At 35.0% G+C, this 13,407-nt stretch overlaps 1 protein-coding gene across 1 annotated transcript; it reads left to right on the top strand.

Moving 5' to 3' along the window:
* The first annotated feature begins 2,842 nt into the window (after nt 1-2,842).
* On the top strand, nt 2,843-3,807 carry LOC111438332 (transcription factor CSA-like). The gene is made up of 2 exons (XM_023076236.1): nt 2,843-3,128; nt 3,230-3,807. Exons 1-2 carry the CDS (start codon nt 2,936-2,938, stop codon nt 3,691-3,693), a joined length of 657 nt encoding a protein of 218 aa, XP_022932004.1. The 5' UTR covers nt 2,843-2,935; the 3' UTR covers nt 3,694-3,807.
* Nucleotides 3,808-13,407: the final 9,600 nt, after the last annotated feature.

Consider the following 13,407-nt stretch of genomic DNA (forward strand, 5'->3'; position numbering starts at 1 on the left):
CTCGAAAATATGGATTTGGAATCAGATCAACTTGATCCTGAGGTCTCTCGGGCATCAAATCGAGAAACATACGTACCTGATCGTATATATGTATAGTTTAGCCTAGAAAATAGTATTAAATTATAGTTTTTAAAAATGTAATAACGAAAGTGTTTAAATTTTATATTTTATGTCTAATAAGTTTCTAAACTTTCAATTTTACTTAATAAGTGAGACCATTCCATGTTTTTTAAAAAAAATTAGGAAAACTATTTGTAACCATCCAAGCTCACTGCTAAGCTAGTAGATATTGTCCGTTTTGAGCTGTTACGTGTATCCCGTTCGCCTCACAAATTTTAAAATACGTCTACTAGTTAGATGTTTCTACACCTTTACAAGGAACGTTTCGTTCCCCTCTCCAATCGAGGTGAAATCTCACAATCCACCTCCCTTGGAGGGGCCTATCGTCCTCGCTATCACACATCCTGATGTCTTGCTCTGATACCATTTGTAACTACCCAAGCCCAGCTAGCAGATATTGTCCACTTTAGCGTGTTACGTATCATTATCAGCCTCACAATTTTTAAAATGCGTCTACTAGAGAGGGATTTTCACGTCCTTATAAAAACGTTTCGTTCTCCTTTACAACCAATGTGGAACCTCACAATTCTTAAAATGTATTCCATCAGCCTCACGATTTTTAAAACATGTATACTAGTTAGATGTTTCTACACCCTTACAAAGAATATTTCGTTCCCCTCTCCAACCGAGGTGGAATCTCACAATCCACCTCCCTTCGGGGACCCATCGTCCTCGCTAGCACACAACCCGATATCTTCCTCTAATCCATTTGTAACTGTCCAAGCCCATCGCTAGCAGATATTGTCCACTTTAGCCTGTTATGTATCGCCATCAACCTCATCATTCTCCTTTACAACCAATGTGAAATCTCACACTATTTTTACATAAAATTGAAAGTTTAATATTCTATTCGATTATAAAAATTCAATTCTACGTCGAATAGATTATTTTATTTAAAAATAATAATAAATTTTCAAAAATTTGTTAATAATTATTATTAAATATATATATATTTTTAAAAGTTTAAAGACCCAAAATTACAAATTTAATAATTGAAGTTATAATTTAATATAGAAAATAATATATATTTATATATATATATAATTAAACTGTTTTTGAGTTTGACCATTTGTGTTTGAATTCTGAGTCCAAGGGGACCCACTTTTGGGACATCGTGACGTCATCAGAATCTGTTTACTGAGATTTGGCTAACTGCAAAAGGGAAAAAATAAGCAAACAACGTAAGAAGAAAAATATTGTTGCTTATCCAAAAACACTCTCTATATTTATTTATTTATTTATTAACTTTTACGTTAATTTGTCTATTATACCCCCAACGTTCGAGGCGATAACGGCGTTATTAACCTCGAAGTTATTAAGTAATTTGTGTTCGGGATGCTGTGTTGTTTAGTCGTAGGTTAAGAAAGTTTGTAGTCGAAGTCTTATGTTGTTTAATCGAGAGCTATGAAGTCCGTGTTTGTTATTTTGTCTATTTTTGTACATTTTCTTATTGTATTATATAATTTTTTTAATTTTAAAATAGTAATATTCTTTATAGTTTAAATAACTAAATTAAAAATAAACCATTTTAATATGATTAAGTTCAAAATAAATGTTATATATGATTATTTTATATAATTTGTATTTAGTCTTTAGTGGTATGAGATCTAAATTTTGAGTCTGACCACAACAAGTAACGGGTCAAAATGGACAATATTTATTAATAGTGGACTTGGGCTGTTAAAGATGAGATCTCATGTCTGTTGGAGGGGAATACAATATTCTTTGCAAAAGTGTGAAAACCTATCCCTAACAGACGCGTTTTAAAATTTTGAGTCTTGATGGCAATACTTAATGGGTCAAAACGGACAATATCTGTTAATAGTGAACTTGACTGTTAGAAACGGTATTAGAGCTAGACACCGAGTGGTGTGCCAACAAAGACGTTGGCTCCCAAGGGGGTGGATTGCGAGAACCCACAATTGTGAGGCTGACAATGATACGTAACGAGTCAAAGAAAACAATATCTATTAGCAGCGAGCTTGAGCTGTTACAATATATATATATATATACGAAACACATGAATGAACTGAAAATCATGTCCAAATAAGAACAATTCTGAGAACAACACATTTGTTGAATTGATTATTATATCATTGATCAATCAAGACACTTAGTGGTGTGCCAACGAAGACACTGGCCTCCAAATGGTGGATTGTGAGATCCCACAATTATAAGCCTTACAATGATACGTAACGGGTCAAAGCAAACAATATCTATTAGCAGTGAGCTTGAGCTGTTACAATATATATATATATACAGAACACATGAATGAACCGAAAATCATGTCCAAATAAGAACAACCCTAATGACAATACATTTCTTGAATTGATTATATATCATCGATTAAGAAATCAAAAGTTTGAATCTTCACTCTAGTCTCACGTGTCTTGAATTTTACATGACCTTTGGGAGACAGGAAGATTCGAATCTCGAGCCACACACACTCAAGTTTTATTAGCTTTTGAAACAGACTATTGAATTGAATGATAAAAGATCGAGTAGTACACCGAAGAATGTATGTATCGTATGAACGATGAAAGTAGAATTTTAGTTATGAAAGTGAATTAGAGAGATACCAACTTCTTCCAACTGATATTAATGAGGTTTCCCTAATATATAACAAATAAAAAAAAGAATAAAAAGAAGAATTAATTGTAGTGAAGGGATTATCCCAAATAAGGTACTATTACTAAGCCAACCCATTTACCTAATTAGATCACTAAATGCCTTATAATGGGATGTGTTCTTTGTTCTTACAAACAAAATTAAATTTTTTTTTTTAAAGAACTCTTCTTCTTCTTATTCTTCTTCAATGATGAGATCAAGAAGCAGCAGCAGTGGCGGCAGCAGCGGCGGTGTCGGGGGTGGTGGCTGCGGAAACAGCTCGGTCAGCTGCTACCGAGGCCACTGGCGGCCGGCTGAGGACAATAAACTCCGGCAACTCGTTGAACAGTTTGGCCCTCAAAACTGGAATTACATTGCTGAACACTTCGAGGGCAGATCCGGTAATATTAGGTTTCAAATTTCAGTATGTTTCTTCGTTCGTGAGATGAAATGAAAGTATAGAGACTAAAATGAACGTTGTTTGATTTTTTTTTTTCGATAGGAAAAAGCTGTAGATTGAGATGGTACAATCAACTCGATCCAAATATAAACAAGAACCCGTTCACCGAAGAAGAAGAAGAGAGACTTCTAATGTTTCAACAGCTTCATGGGAACAAATGGGCATTAATCGCGAGACATTTCAAAGGAAGAACAGACAATGCCGTCAAGAATCACTACCATGTAATAATGGCCAGAAGAAGAAGAGAACGTTTCACAATCTTCACTAATCACAACAACAACAATATTCTACGAACCCGTCATAGCTTATTGCCGTTTTCAAAGGTCCTACAAAGCTCGCAACAAAAAACCGCCGTCAAATGGACACCTCTCATGGCCACCACCGTGCTTCGACATGGCGGTGGAATGTTGGCTCCGACAGCGGCGGTGGTGTCGGGTTCCGACGAGAGGGAGGAGCAAAAGAGGAGGGTTCCATTCATAGACTTTCTTGGTATGGGAAGCTCTTAGTTTAGCCAAATTTTTAATTTTCTTAGGATGTATGAGTTTCATCTTGGTTGTCAAATGTAAGAGTAATTATGGATTGCCAACTATATTATAAGAGATTGTCCATTAACGTTTTTACCTATCAAATATATAAATATATATATTTTATTTATTTTTCTCGATTTGAACTTAGAACGGGAGAGAGATTAACGTAGATATCTAAATTATGTCTAAGTTACGTTTATTTCTTCGAAAAATTATTTTCAAAACGGGTTTTCTTGTATAACATACATTCGAGATAAAATTTTAAACTTTGAATCTCTCGAGTAGGAATACATAGATTCACGCCTGATTGTCCAAATTCGGCATCTGATGACCCCAACATTTCTGTGCATCATCGGCAACATAGTACATTACTAATCCTAGCTGAATACTATTCTCACAAACCAACTCGAGTTTTTCAGCATGATTTGTTCTTTCTCACATACATTTAAGGAAAAATTATCAAGAAGTTACTCAATATTAAATTGCTATAAACAAAGCAGGATTAAACTTGGAGTTCTTATAGTTGAGTCACCAAAAGGGAATGTGCAAGAACCTTCATTTTCCCTGTTTGTTAACCTTATGATTTGGGTTCAACTAGACTCTTAATTAAGTAAGGAGTCAAAATAACCATTTTATCCATCCAGTTCACTTTGACCCAATTTTTCTAATGGTTCACAATTTAGGGTTTTAAAAAGAAAAATTGATTCACAGGTATAGAGGTTCGTTTTATACTAAGTAATTAAATATATATATATATATATATATGATCGCTTGTGAATGTATATAATAAAATGATGTAAAATTCATAAGAATAAGTGCAAGTATACACTATCCCAAGTAGCAAGTAATAAGTAAATTATCGATTCCACAGGGAATCTATCTTTTTCCTTAATTTTATTGCTGGACATTAAGTGAGTTTTTGGATAACATTCAAATGGGTGTTGGTGGTTTAACTAAAACAAAGTGTCACTGCCAGAATAGAATGAGAAAATCAACTATAATGAGGAAGGTTCGGCTAAGAGAGAATAAATAGATAAGTTGTTGAGTTTTGTGATAGATTTTAGTTCGTTTTAATAGATTCTCAAGCCCACTTCCGAGGGTCATGAATGGTGATTATTTCTATAATGGTTGTAATTTCTATTAACAATGCTCTAGAAGAAGAATTATTCTAACCCTTCTATTACCCTTCATTGCTCCCTCTGTCTCCCAAATAAGAGGACAACTATGTATGGAAAGTAGCTAATTAAACACACAGGTAAATCATTAACAACAACTCTTTAATAAATTAAAATCATACTGTCAACATACTTAAACTATATAAAACTCTCTCGCCTCCCCTATAAAGTTTAGCTCTTCATAGAAACTGAATTAAACAGAGTAACCCACATCTTAATTATATAAAATTGATAAAGTAAGAAAAAAGAGTAAGGAAATAGAGAGTTATCTAGCTTTGTTGTCGTTCTTCAATGGAAGTTCCCTTCCCTTGAGCTCTCACGTCCACCTCGTTGTCCTGGTCTTCTCTTCCTTCTGCTGTCAGCAGCGGCTGGATTAGGGTTTTTCTTCTTCTTCTCTGGTTTCACAGCAATTCACAGCAGCAGAGGCATTACTGTCTAATCCGATTTTTCTCTCTCAAAGTGTGTCTCACTTCTTGGTCTTCTTTTTCCTTTTATATTGAGCATGGGTTCCCCTTTAAGGCTGAACATGAATAAGTAGTCCACATAGGATGTGATGGTGTTACTATAACACGTGCGGAAGCAATTTCGATCTTAGGCACCCTAAGTACATCAATTACAATAAATTAGCTAGCATGTTCAAAAGCATTAAAACTCAATGAGTTTGAATACTAACCTTTTGTAGTTCAAATCCATTTTTCCTCACGAACTGATTTCGAACCACCACTAGTGTCTTCCCTACTATACTCCGGCCTTAGAACGGAATTGTGGAATCCGGTGAGTGACTAAACTTTATAGGACTTTAGTATATGTAAAGAGAGTTTTGAGAGACTTTCTCAAAGTTTTTACAGAAAAATTTCCATGTACTTTGATCACTCTATTTATAGTCATATTTGCATGTTCATGCAAATTTGAGATTACCAAATTTTGACACTCAAGATTCAACTGAAATTTGTGGAGTTTATTTGGCAAACATGCAAGTTTGGTAAAAACAAATTTTGACACTCGAAATTCAACTCAAATTTGTGGGATTACGTGACAAACATGCAAGTTTGGTTAAACCATATATTAACACTCAATATTCCACTAACTCAAACATGAATTTTTCTATTAGGTGGAGCCAACATTTTGACTTTCTCCGTTTTAATTTAAATAATTAATTTCAAATTAAAACAATATTAAATGATTAATTAAACAATTTAATTAATATTTAACATTAATTCAAATGCCAATTCCAACCAATTCCGGCACATATTGATTATGAATCCTTATTCATAATTAAAATATTTAAATCTTATTTGAATATCTCTAATTCTCTCTTTTTGTTTAATTCGTAATTAAAACAAAATGCGGTTAAATATATCATATATATGTAGTGTATTTTTCCTGATTTGAATTCGAACACTTCGAACTCACTCGTCACACTGTTCTAAGATTTAGTCCGATATGAGTTAGCAGGGGGACCTAATGGACCTATAGATCATGGGCTTCAACGATTCGAGATTAACCGGCTAAACTAATTAACCTTGTTGACCAACATTCATTAACTACTAGGACACTCCACTCTAGCCTAGTAGTTGCACTCCCCTCACTATAGATATATTTTTGTCCATTTGATATAACCATGATTAGTAAGTCGATCCTTCACAGGTTGTTCGTAACTAGAGCTGGGTCAATTTACCGTTTTACCCCTAAAGTTACTTCTTGTTCCTTAAGTCCCACTGATCCTCTAATGAATAATTGGTTTGTGGTCCAACCACCAAATCGAATCCCTCTGGCCAATGAGAGGGTGGGGTCTCTTGTTCAAGACCTAGAGTTAGTACAAGGGAACAACCTCTCTATTATCCCTAAAAGCGGGTAGGAGTGAATTCTATCTTGCACCCTATGTCCCCAGCTATTCACCCAGTCTTACCCTTGAAATGTGAGGCTTATTGAGTCGGTGAACTCAGACCACTCTCACCCATGCAAATCTAAAGATAATTTTGAATAAACAGGAGTTCATAGTTAGCTTAGGATTAAGGTCGAGTTACCTAGGTCATCAAGTGAAAAAATCAGTCTCAACAGTAACCGACATTAAAAAGTGAGAGTGATTTTCTTCATGGTCCGATCTTATGCAATACTCATTGCATAGGACACCCCCACTCACATGTCTCCACATGTACAATTTAGTGATCATATTGTTTATATCATGTACAAAAGTGGGCCGCATCCATAGTGTCCCCAAGATAAGGTACTCAACCTTATCTCTGTACTATAGATCATTTTGACTATATACTTAAACTTGATCTACTCTTATGTGATTTAAATTAATGATCGTAAAATTCACTTTATTCAATAACAATCTTTACTGAATAAACATCAATAATAACTTTATTGAAAATAAAATATGTTTTTGTTTACAAACTATGAGGTTTAGGACATAAAACCCAACAAACTCCCACTTGGACTAAAACTCTAGTGAGTTTTATAATGTTGAGTAGAGAGAAAGACATAAATACAATAAACTAGGGCATCACATACTCATGCAATTTCACCCATTTGCCATAAAGTACATAACTCATAGTCCTAGACTCACTAGGTGACCTTCGAACACTTTAGTCGTGAGGGACTTTGTAAATGGATTAGCAATGTGGTGCTCTGAGGCTATCTGTGTGACGACCACATCTCCTCGTTGTACAATCTCCCTTATGAGATGATATTTGCACTCAATATGTTTTCCTCGCTTATGGCTTCTTGGTTCTTTAGAATTTGCAACTACTCCACTATTATCACAATAAAGAGCGATAGACAGATGCATATTTGGAACAACTTCCAAATCAGTTAAGAAATTCCTAAGCCATACAGATTCTTTCGCTGCTTCACAAGCAGCAACATACTCAGCCTCCATGGTGGAATCAGCAATGCAACCTTGCTTTATGCTTCTCCATATTATTGCTCCTTCATTCAGAGTGAAAACAGATCCCGATGTCGATTTTCTTGAATTGATATCGGTCTTAAAATTTGAGTCAGTGTACCCTGTAAGGATCATATCCTTAGCGCTGTACATCAACATATAGTCCCTCGTTCTCCTAAGATACTTGAGGATATTTTTAAAATCAGTCAAATGAACATGTCCCGGATTGGACTGATATCTGCTAACAATTCCCACAACATATCATATGTTGGGTCGGGTACACAACATGGCATACATTAGACTACCGACTGCTGATGCATAGGGAATATGTCTCATATACTCAATTTCTTGAGGTGTCCTAGGACTTTATTCCTTCGACAAATGAACTCCATGCTTGAAAGGTAATAATTCTTTCTTGGAGTCCTGCATCTTATATCGAACCAACATTTTGTCGATGTACGATGCCTGAGACAATGCTAGTGTTTTGTTCTTGCGATTTCGAACAATTTGGATTCCAAGAACAAACTGAGCCTATCTCAAATCTTTCATTTGGAGTTGTGTCGCTAGCCAATGCTTAATGTCAGTTAGAAATCCCACATCATTTCAAATGAGTAGGATATCGTCAACGTACAACACTAGGAAAACTACTGTAGAATTGACTATCTTCTTGTGAACACAAGGTTCGTCAACATTTTGTTTAAAGCTATAAGATTTCCATAAGATTTGATCACAGTATCAAATCTTATATTCCAAGATCGAGATGCTTGCTTCAACCCATAAATGGATCTTTTAGGCTTGCAAACCTTTTGCTCGTGATTCTGTTCAATGAACCCCTCTGGTTGAGCCATATAGATACTCTCCTCAAGATTTCCGTTTAGAAAGGCTGTCTTGACATCCATTTTGCAAAATTTCATAATCATAAAATGTGACAATGGACAAGAGTATTCTAATCGATTCAAGCATAGCAACAGGAGAGATGGTTTCTTCATAGTCCACCCCCTCTCTTTGGGTATAACTCTTCGCTACAAGTCGAGCTTTAAAGGTTTGTACCTTACTGGCTTGGTCTCGTTTCCTCTTGTAGATCCATTTGCAACCAATAGGTTTTACCCCATCTGGTTGATCTACAAGTCCCCAGATTGAATTGAAGTACATTGACTCCATTTCAAGATTCATGACTTTGATTCATTGATCTCTATCTTCATTACTCATTGCCTGTTTATAGGTTAATGAATCCTCAACGCCATCATCAGGTATGATGACCTGTGTTTCTGCCAAACCCAAGTAACGATCAGGTTGAGTTATAAGCCTCCCACTATGTCGAGGCATTCTCAACTCTTGAGAATGATGTGATTGACTAGAAGTGCCAGATTCATCAACAACTCTTGTTCTAATCATCCTGATCAACAACTCTTTCTGTTTTATCCGTAGCTTCTTTAGAAATCTCACTCAATACTAGTTTACTGCGAGGATGATGATTTCTTACATGGTCTTCCTATAAGAATGTAGCGTTTGTTGATACAAACATTCTGTTTTCTGCGAGGTTGATGATTTCTTACGTGGTCTTCCACTATTATATGTTCTATCATATAGTCCTGGAATCTTAAGTCCATATACTCTCCACCTCGATTTGATCGAAGTGTTTTAATAGTTTTTCCTAATAAATTCTCAACCCCAGTCTTATACTCTCTAAGCTTTTCAAGAGCTTCAGACTTGTAATGCATTAGGTAAATATAGCCATACCTTGAATAATCATCAATAAAACTGATAAAATATTCATACGCTCCTCGTGCTTTGACATTCATTGGACCACAGAGATCTGTATGCACGAGTTCTAAGGTTTCTTTGGCTCTATAACCTTTTTTGGAAAAAGGTCGTTTAATCATTTTACCCTCAAGACAGGACTTACATGGAGGTAAAGAGTTGTCTTCTAACTGATTTAGAAGTCCTCTTTTAACCAATCTCCCAATCCTATTGAGATTAATGTGGCCTAGTCTTAAGTGCCAAAAATAGGCATTAGGAGAAATCTTTTGTCGTTTATTTTGAGTTTCAGCTGTTTTAAACATCACGGTATTTTAAATAGCTGTTGTTTCGCTCTATTTTAACATATATAAGTTGTTTTCTAGTTTTGCAGAACAAATATGAATACCTCTCTTGCAAATGAACATTTCATTGATTTCAAAAGATACTTTATACAATTGTTCTAATAAACAAGAGATAGATATTAGATTTCTTTTTATTCAAGGAACAAAAAGTACATTATCTAATATAATGAATCTATCTCCAAAACAACAACTTAAAATTTTCTACTGATCTTGCTGAGATAACTTCTCCTATTCCAGCCTTGAGTGTTATCTCGCCTTCCGCAATCATTCTCCAAGAACTAGTTTCCTAAAAAAAAAAAAAAAAAAAAACAAATATGATTAGTGGCCCCTGAATCCAATATCTAGGTTGAGTGATCATACTCTACTAAACATATTTCTACAACTAGTAAATCATATTTACCTTGTTGTGCCTTTTCAGCTTTCTTCTCTACAAGGTATCTTGGGCAGTCACTTTTCCAGTGCCCGTTTTCATTGCAATGGAAACATTTTCCATTATTTGTATTTTGAACCTTGCATTTGGGGTCAGTAGGGATCTTATCTTTCCCCTTACCCTTTTTGTCATCTGCATCCCAAATTGTTCGGTTTGCATTTGAGCCGGGGTTTAGGGGATATTCCTAAGTTAAAACAAATCTCAAATCATCATTTGCAAGTATTGTGTTTAGGTTTGATTTCCTTGTTGCGTAATTGTCGCCGTTTAATTTCTTAGAAGCGAGTAATTGTACTATTGAGCTTGACATGATGCGATTTAAAACAAATTCTATAAGTGGATTGACTTAATCCTTTTCTTAATCCAATCAGATTTAGCAAATGTAATAATGTACCAAAAAATTATTAATTTGCAACGATACTTTAGTGAGTTAGAGCAATAACTACCGAGGGGCAGTCAATCACTCATTCACTAAACCAAGACATTCTTGACTTAAATACTAATCCCAGAATAACTCTTATTCCTATAGTCCTAGTTATCGCTACTTTGGTCAAGAATATACTAACTCTTCTTCGTAAGTATGACCCGCCATTTTCAGACCTTAGAGATCGGCCCCAACAATGCTATTGAATGAAAAAACCAAAGTTGGGAATGGACCTAAGAAATCCTATCCATTTCTGGAGTTTCCGTTGTTCTGACTCCCATATTACGACCCTTCGAATGGGTAGTTGCTCTAGGGCAACATGTAGGTGAAACATGGGAATCTCACGGTGCAACCTAGTTGTGGAGACCATAGGATGTGTTGATATACTTCCTTCTCCCACTTACTATAAATACTTTCTCTGTTCACCTTGTTATTGACTCATGCAAATACCTTCCGAATGGAGGCCGCCCCCAGGGCGACACAAGGCCGAGCATGAATCTCACGGTGTGAATTTTCCAGAGAGTGTAAAAAGAAAACGATGTATCTCATATACCTTTTACCTCCCACTAAGTATTTTAGACGGTTGGGTATACTTATTACTTAGGCATATTCCGGCTAATTAAATATAACCTAAGTCTAGGTGATTTTTTCAAGTATAATGCTAAGACCCGAGATAAAATTACAATGCCGTTTTACCGAGGGAGCAAGACCCAAAATGGTGATATTCTTCATGCATACACCGTCAAACGACGCACCCCCGATGTCGTCAAGAAGAGGAGCCTTTGTCGAATTTAAGCTCACGACATTGCTAATGAAGAGGAGCCTTTGTGATGTATCCTTCTCTACCTTTGTCCGACTTGATCTGGATTCTAGTTGCCGAATCTCAAACGTTTAAATCCTCGATCGTAATGTTTGATATTCCACCTGACATCTCGCTTCCTATTCCAACACTAGAACATGTTGGAGTGGTGCCAGAAACTCACCTTATGATGATGTTCTAGCTTGAGCGTGCAAAGTTGATTCCATATTGATCTCACCCACGCTTCACTCCAACTAGATCATCTCCGCTCTCCATGTAATAGTCTTCAAGGTTGGAAATGACCTATGATCGAAATATGTCAAAACAAATAAAAAGAGCAAAAAGAACCGTTTGAAGGAAAAAATCTTTTAGAACAAAGAAACTTAAGCACATAGTTTTTCAATTCTCATCATTTTGTTGTAAAAAAAAACATATATCCGATGAGTATTTGGAATGTAGAAAGCACGGACTTGCCTAAACTTTCTCCTCTGATAACCACTAATCATTTTTCTAATTAAAGCACAAAGCTTATCTACAATTTGTTAACACTCCCATTCACTAACTTATTCTATTAAGTCTACTAACAATTCTTCTAAGATTATTTTATACTAAGTCTATTAACAATTCTATAAAGTTACTGTCTAGTAACTTATTCTGCTAGGCCAAGTTTATAAATTCACATTCAATACAAGATGTCGGTACTCGAATCAAAAGTCAAAAGCAGATGTCTATATAAGTAAAATATATTATCTCCATTAGTATGAAGTCCTGGGAAGAAATCAAAAGCAAACTCAAAATACTTGGGTCCGAGGGCATATAATCTAACATCTTCCGAACCGCCGCATGTACTCGATCTCATCCCGAAATACGTTTATAAGTACGGCAAAACTCACTTATAATATATATTCGTTTTCTCATGGAAGGCTTTGAAAAATTATTCTTAAGGACGTGCATCCAAGACTAAATGGTTAATTAATCTTTGTTTAATAGTGATTGAAATATCAATCTCAATCTCATCAATTGAATTGCTTTTTCAAAAAATACGAGACATCTAAGTCATATAAATAAAGAAATATATTCATTGATATGAAAAATAAAAAATGGGAATAGTGACTTCAATGACGGTCTTTTTTCTTTTATATTAGTATATTAATTTGAATAAAAATCTAATGATATAAAATTCATTAATTAAACTCTTTGATTAATCAATTTTCACTCATTAACTATAAGTCATTCCACTATAAATTTATAGTTGAACTCTTATGCACGGTAGGGCAAGTTGTGTCTATTGATATAACCATTATATCAAGTCGATCTCTCACGAGGTATTGTAATTACAGTTGGGTTAAAAGTTTATTTTACCCTATAATTATATCTTGCACCTTAAATACCATTGATTCTATAATGAACAATTTGTTTGGGCGAATAAAAGGGTGGAGCTCCATTGTTGAAGTCCCAAAATAAACACTTAATGAACAACATTAGGATTACGTTTCCATTGTTGAATCGACTACAAATGTCATTCTCATCTATGTAAATCAAAGGACAAACTCTCACAGGCAGAAGTTTATGATCAAGTCACATATGATAAACTTATGAAATATTAATCTTCTCAATTAACATATTTATAAAGAGTGATTAAATATTTTGTGGTATAGTCTTATGCAAACTCATTGTATAGGATATCCCCACTCACATGTCTCCACAGGAATGATTTGGATCAAATTATTATAACAATTACAAAGTAAACCGTATCAAATCATTGCACTAGTCTAACCCTAAACCACTCTCCTAGGAGACCTGCTAGGTCATATGGTTGGTAAACAACATGGACATCGAGACTTTTTTCTAGGATCTGACCAAGATTTAGAATTTG

Source organism: Cucurbita moschata, unplaced genomic scaffold, assembly GCF_002738365.1.
Source record: "Cucurbita moschata cultivar Rifu unplaced genomic scaffold, Cmos_1.0 Cmo_Scf00073, whole genome shotgun sequence".
Taxonomy (NCBI): Eukaryota; Viridiplantae; Streptophyta; class Magnoliopsida; order Cucurbitales; family Cucurbitaceae; genus Cucurbita; species Cucurbita moschata.

What these genes read in the sequence shown, in the direction of transcription:
- LOC111438332 (XM_023076236.1), top strand. Translation starts at nt 2,936, where the DNA reads ATGATGAGATCAAGAAGCAGCAGCAGTGGCGGCAGCAGCGGCGGTGTC. An exon ending in ACACTTCGAGGGCAGATCCG is followed by an intron (nt 3,129 to 3,229) that starts GTAATATTAGGT and finishes TTTTTTCGATAG; the next exon opens with GAAAAAGCTGTAGATTGAGA.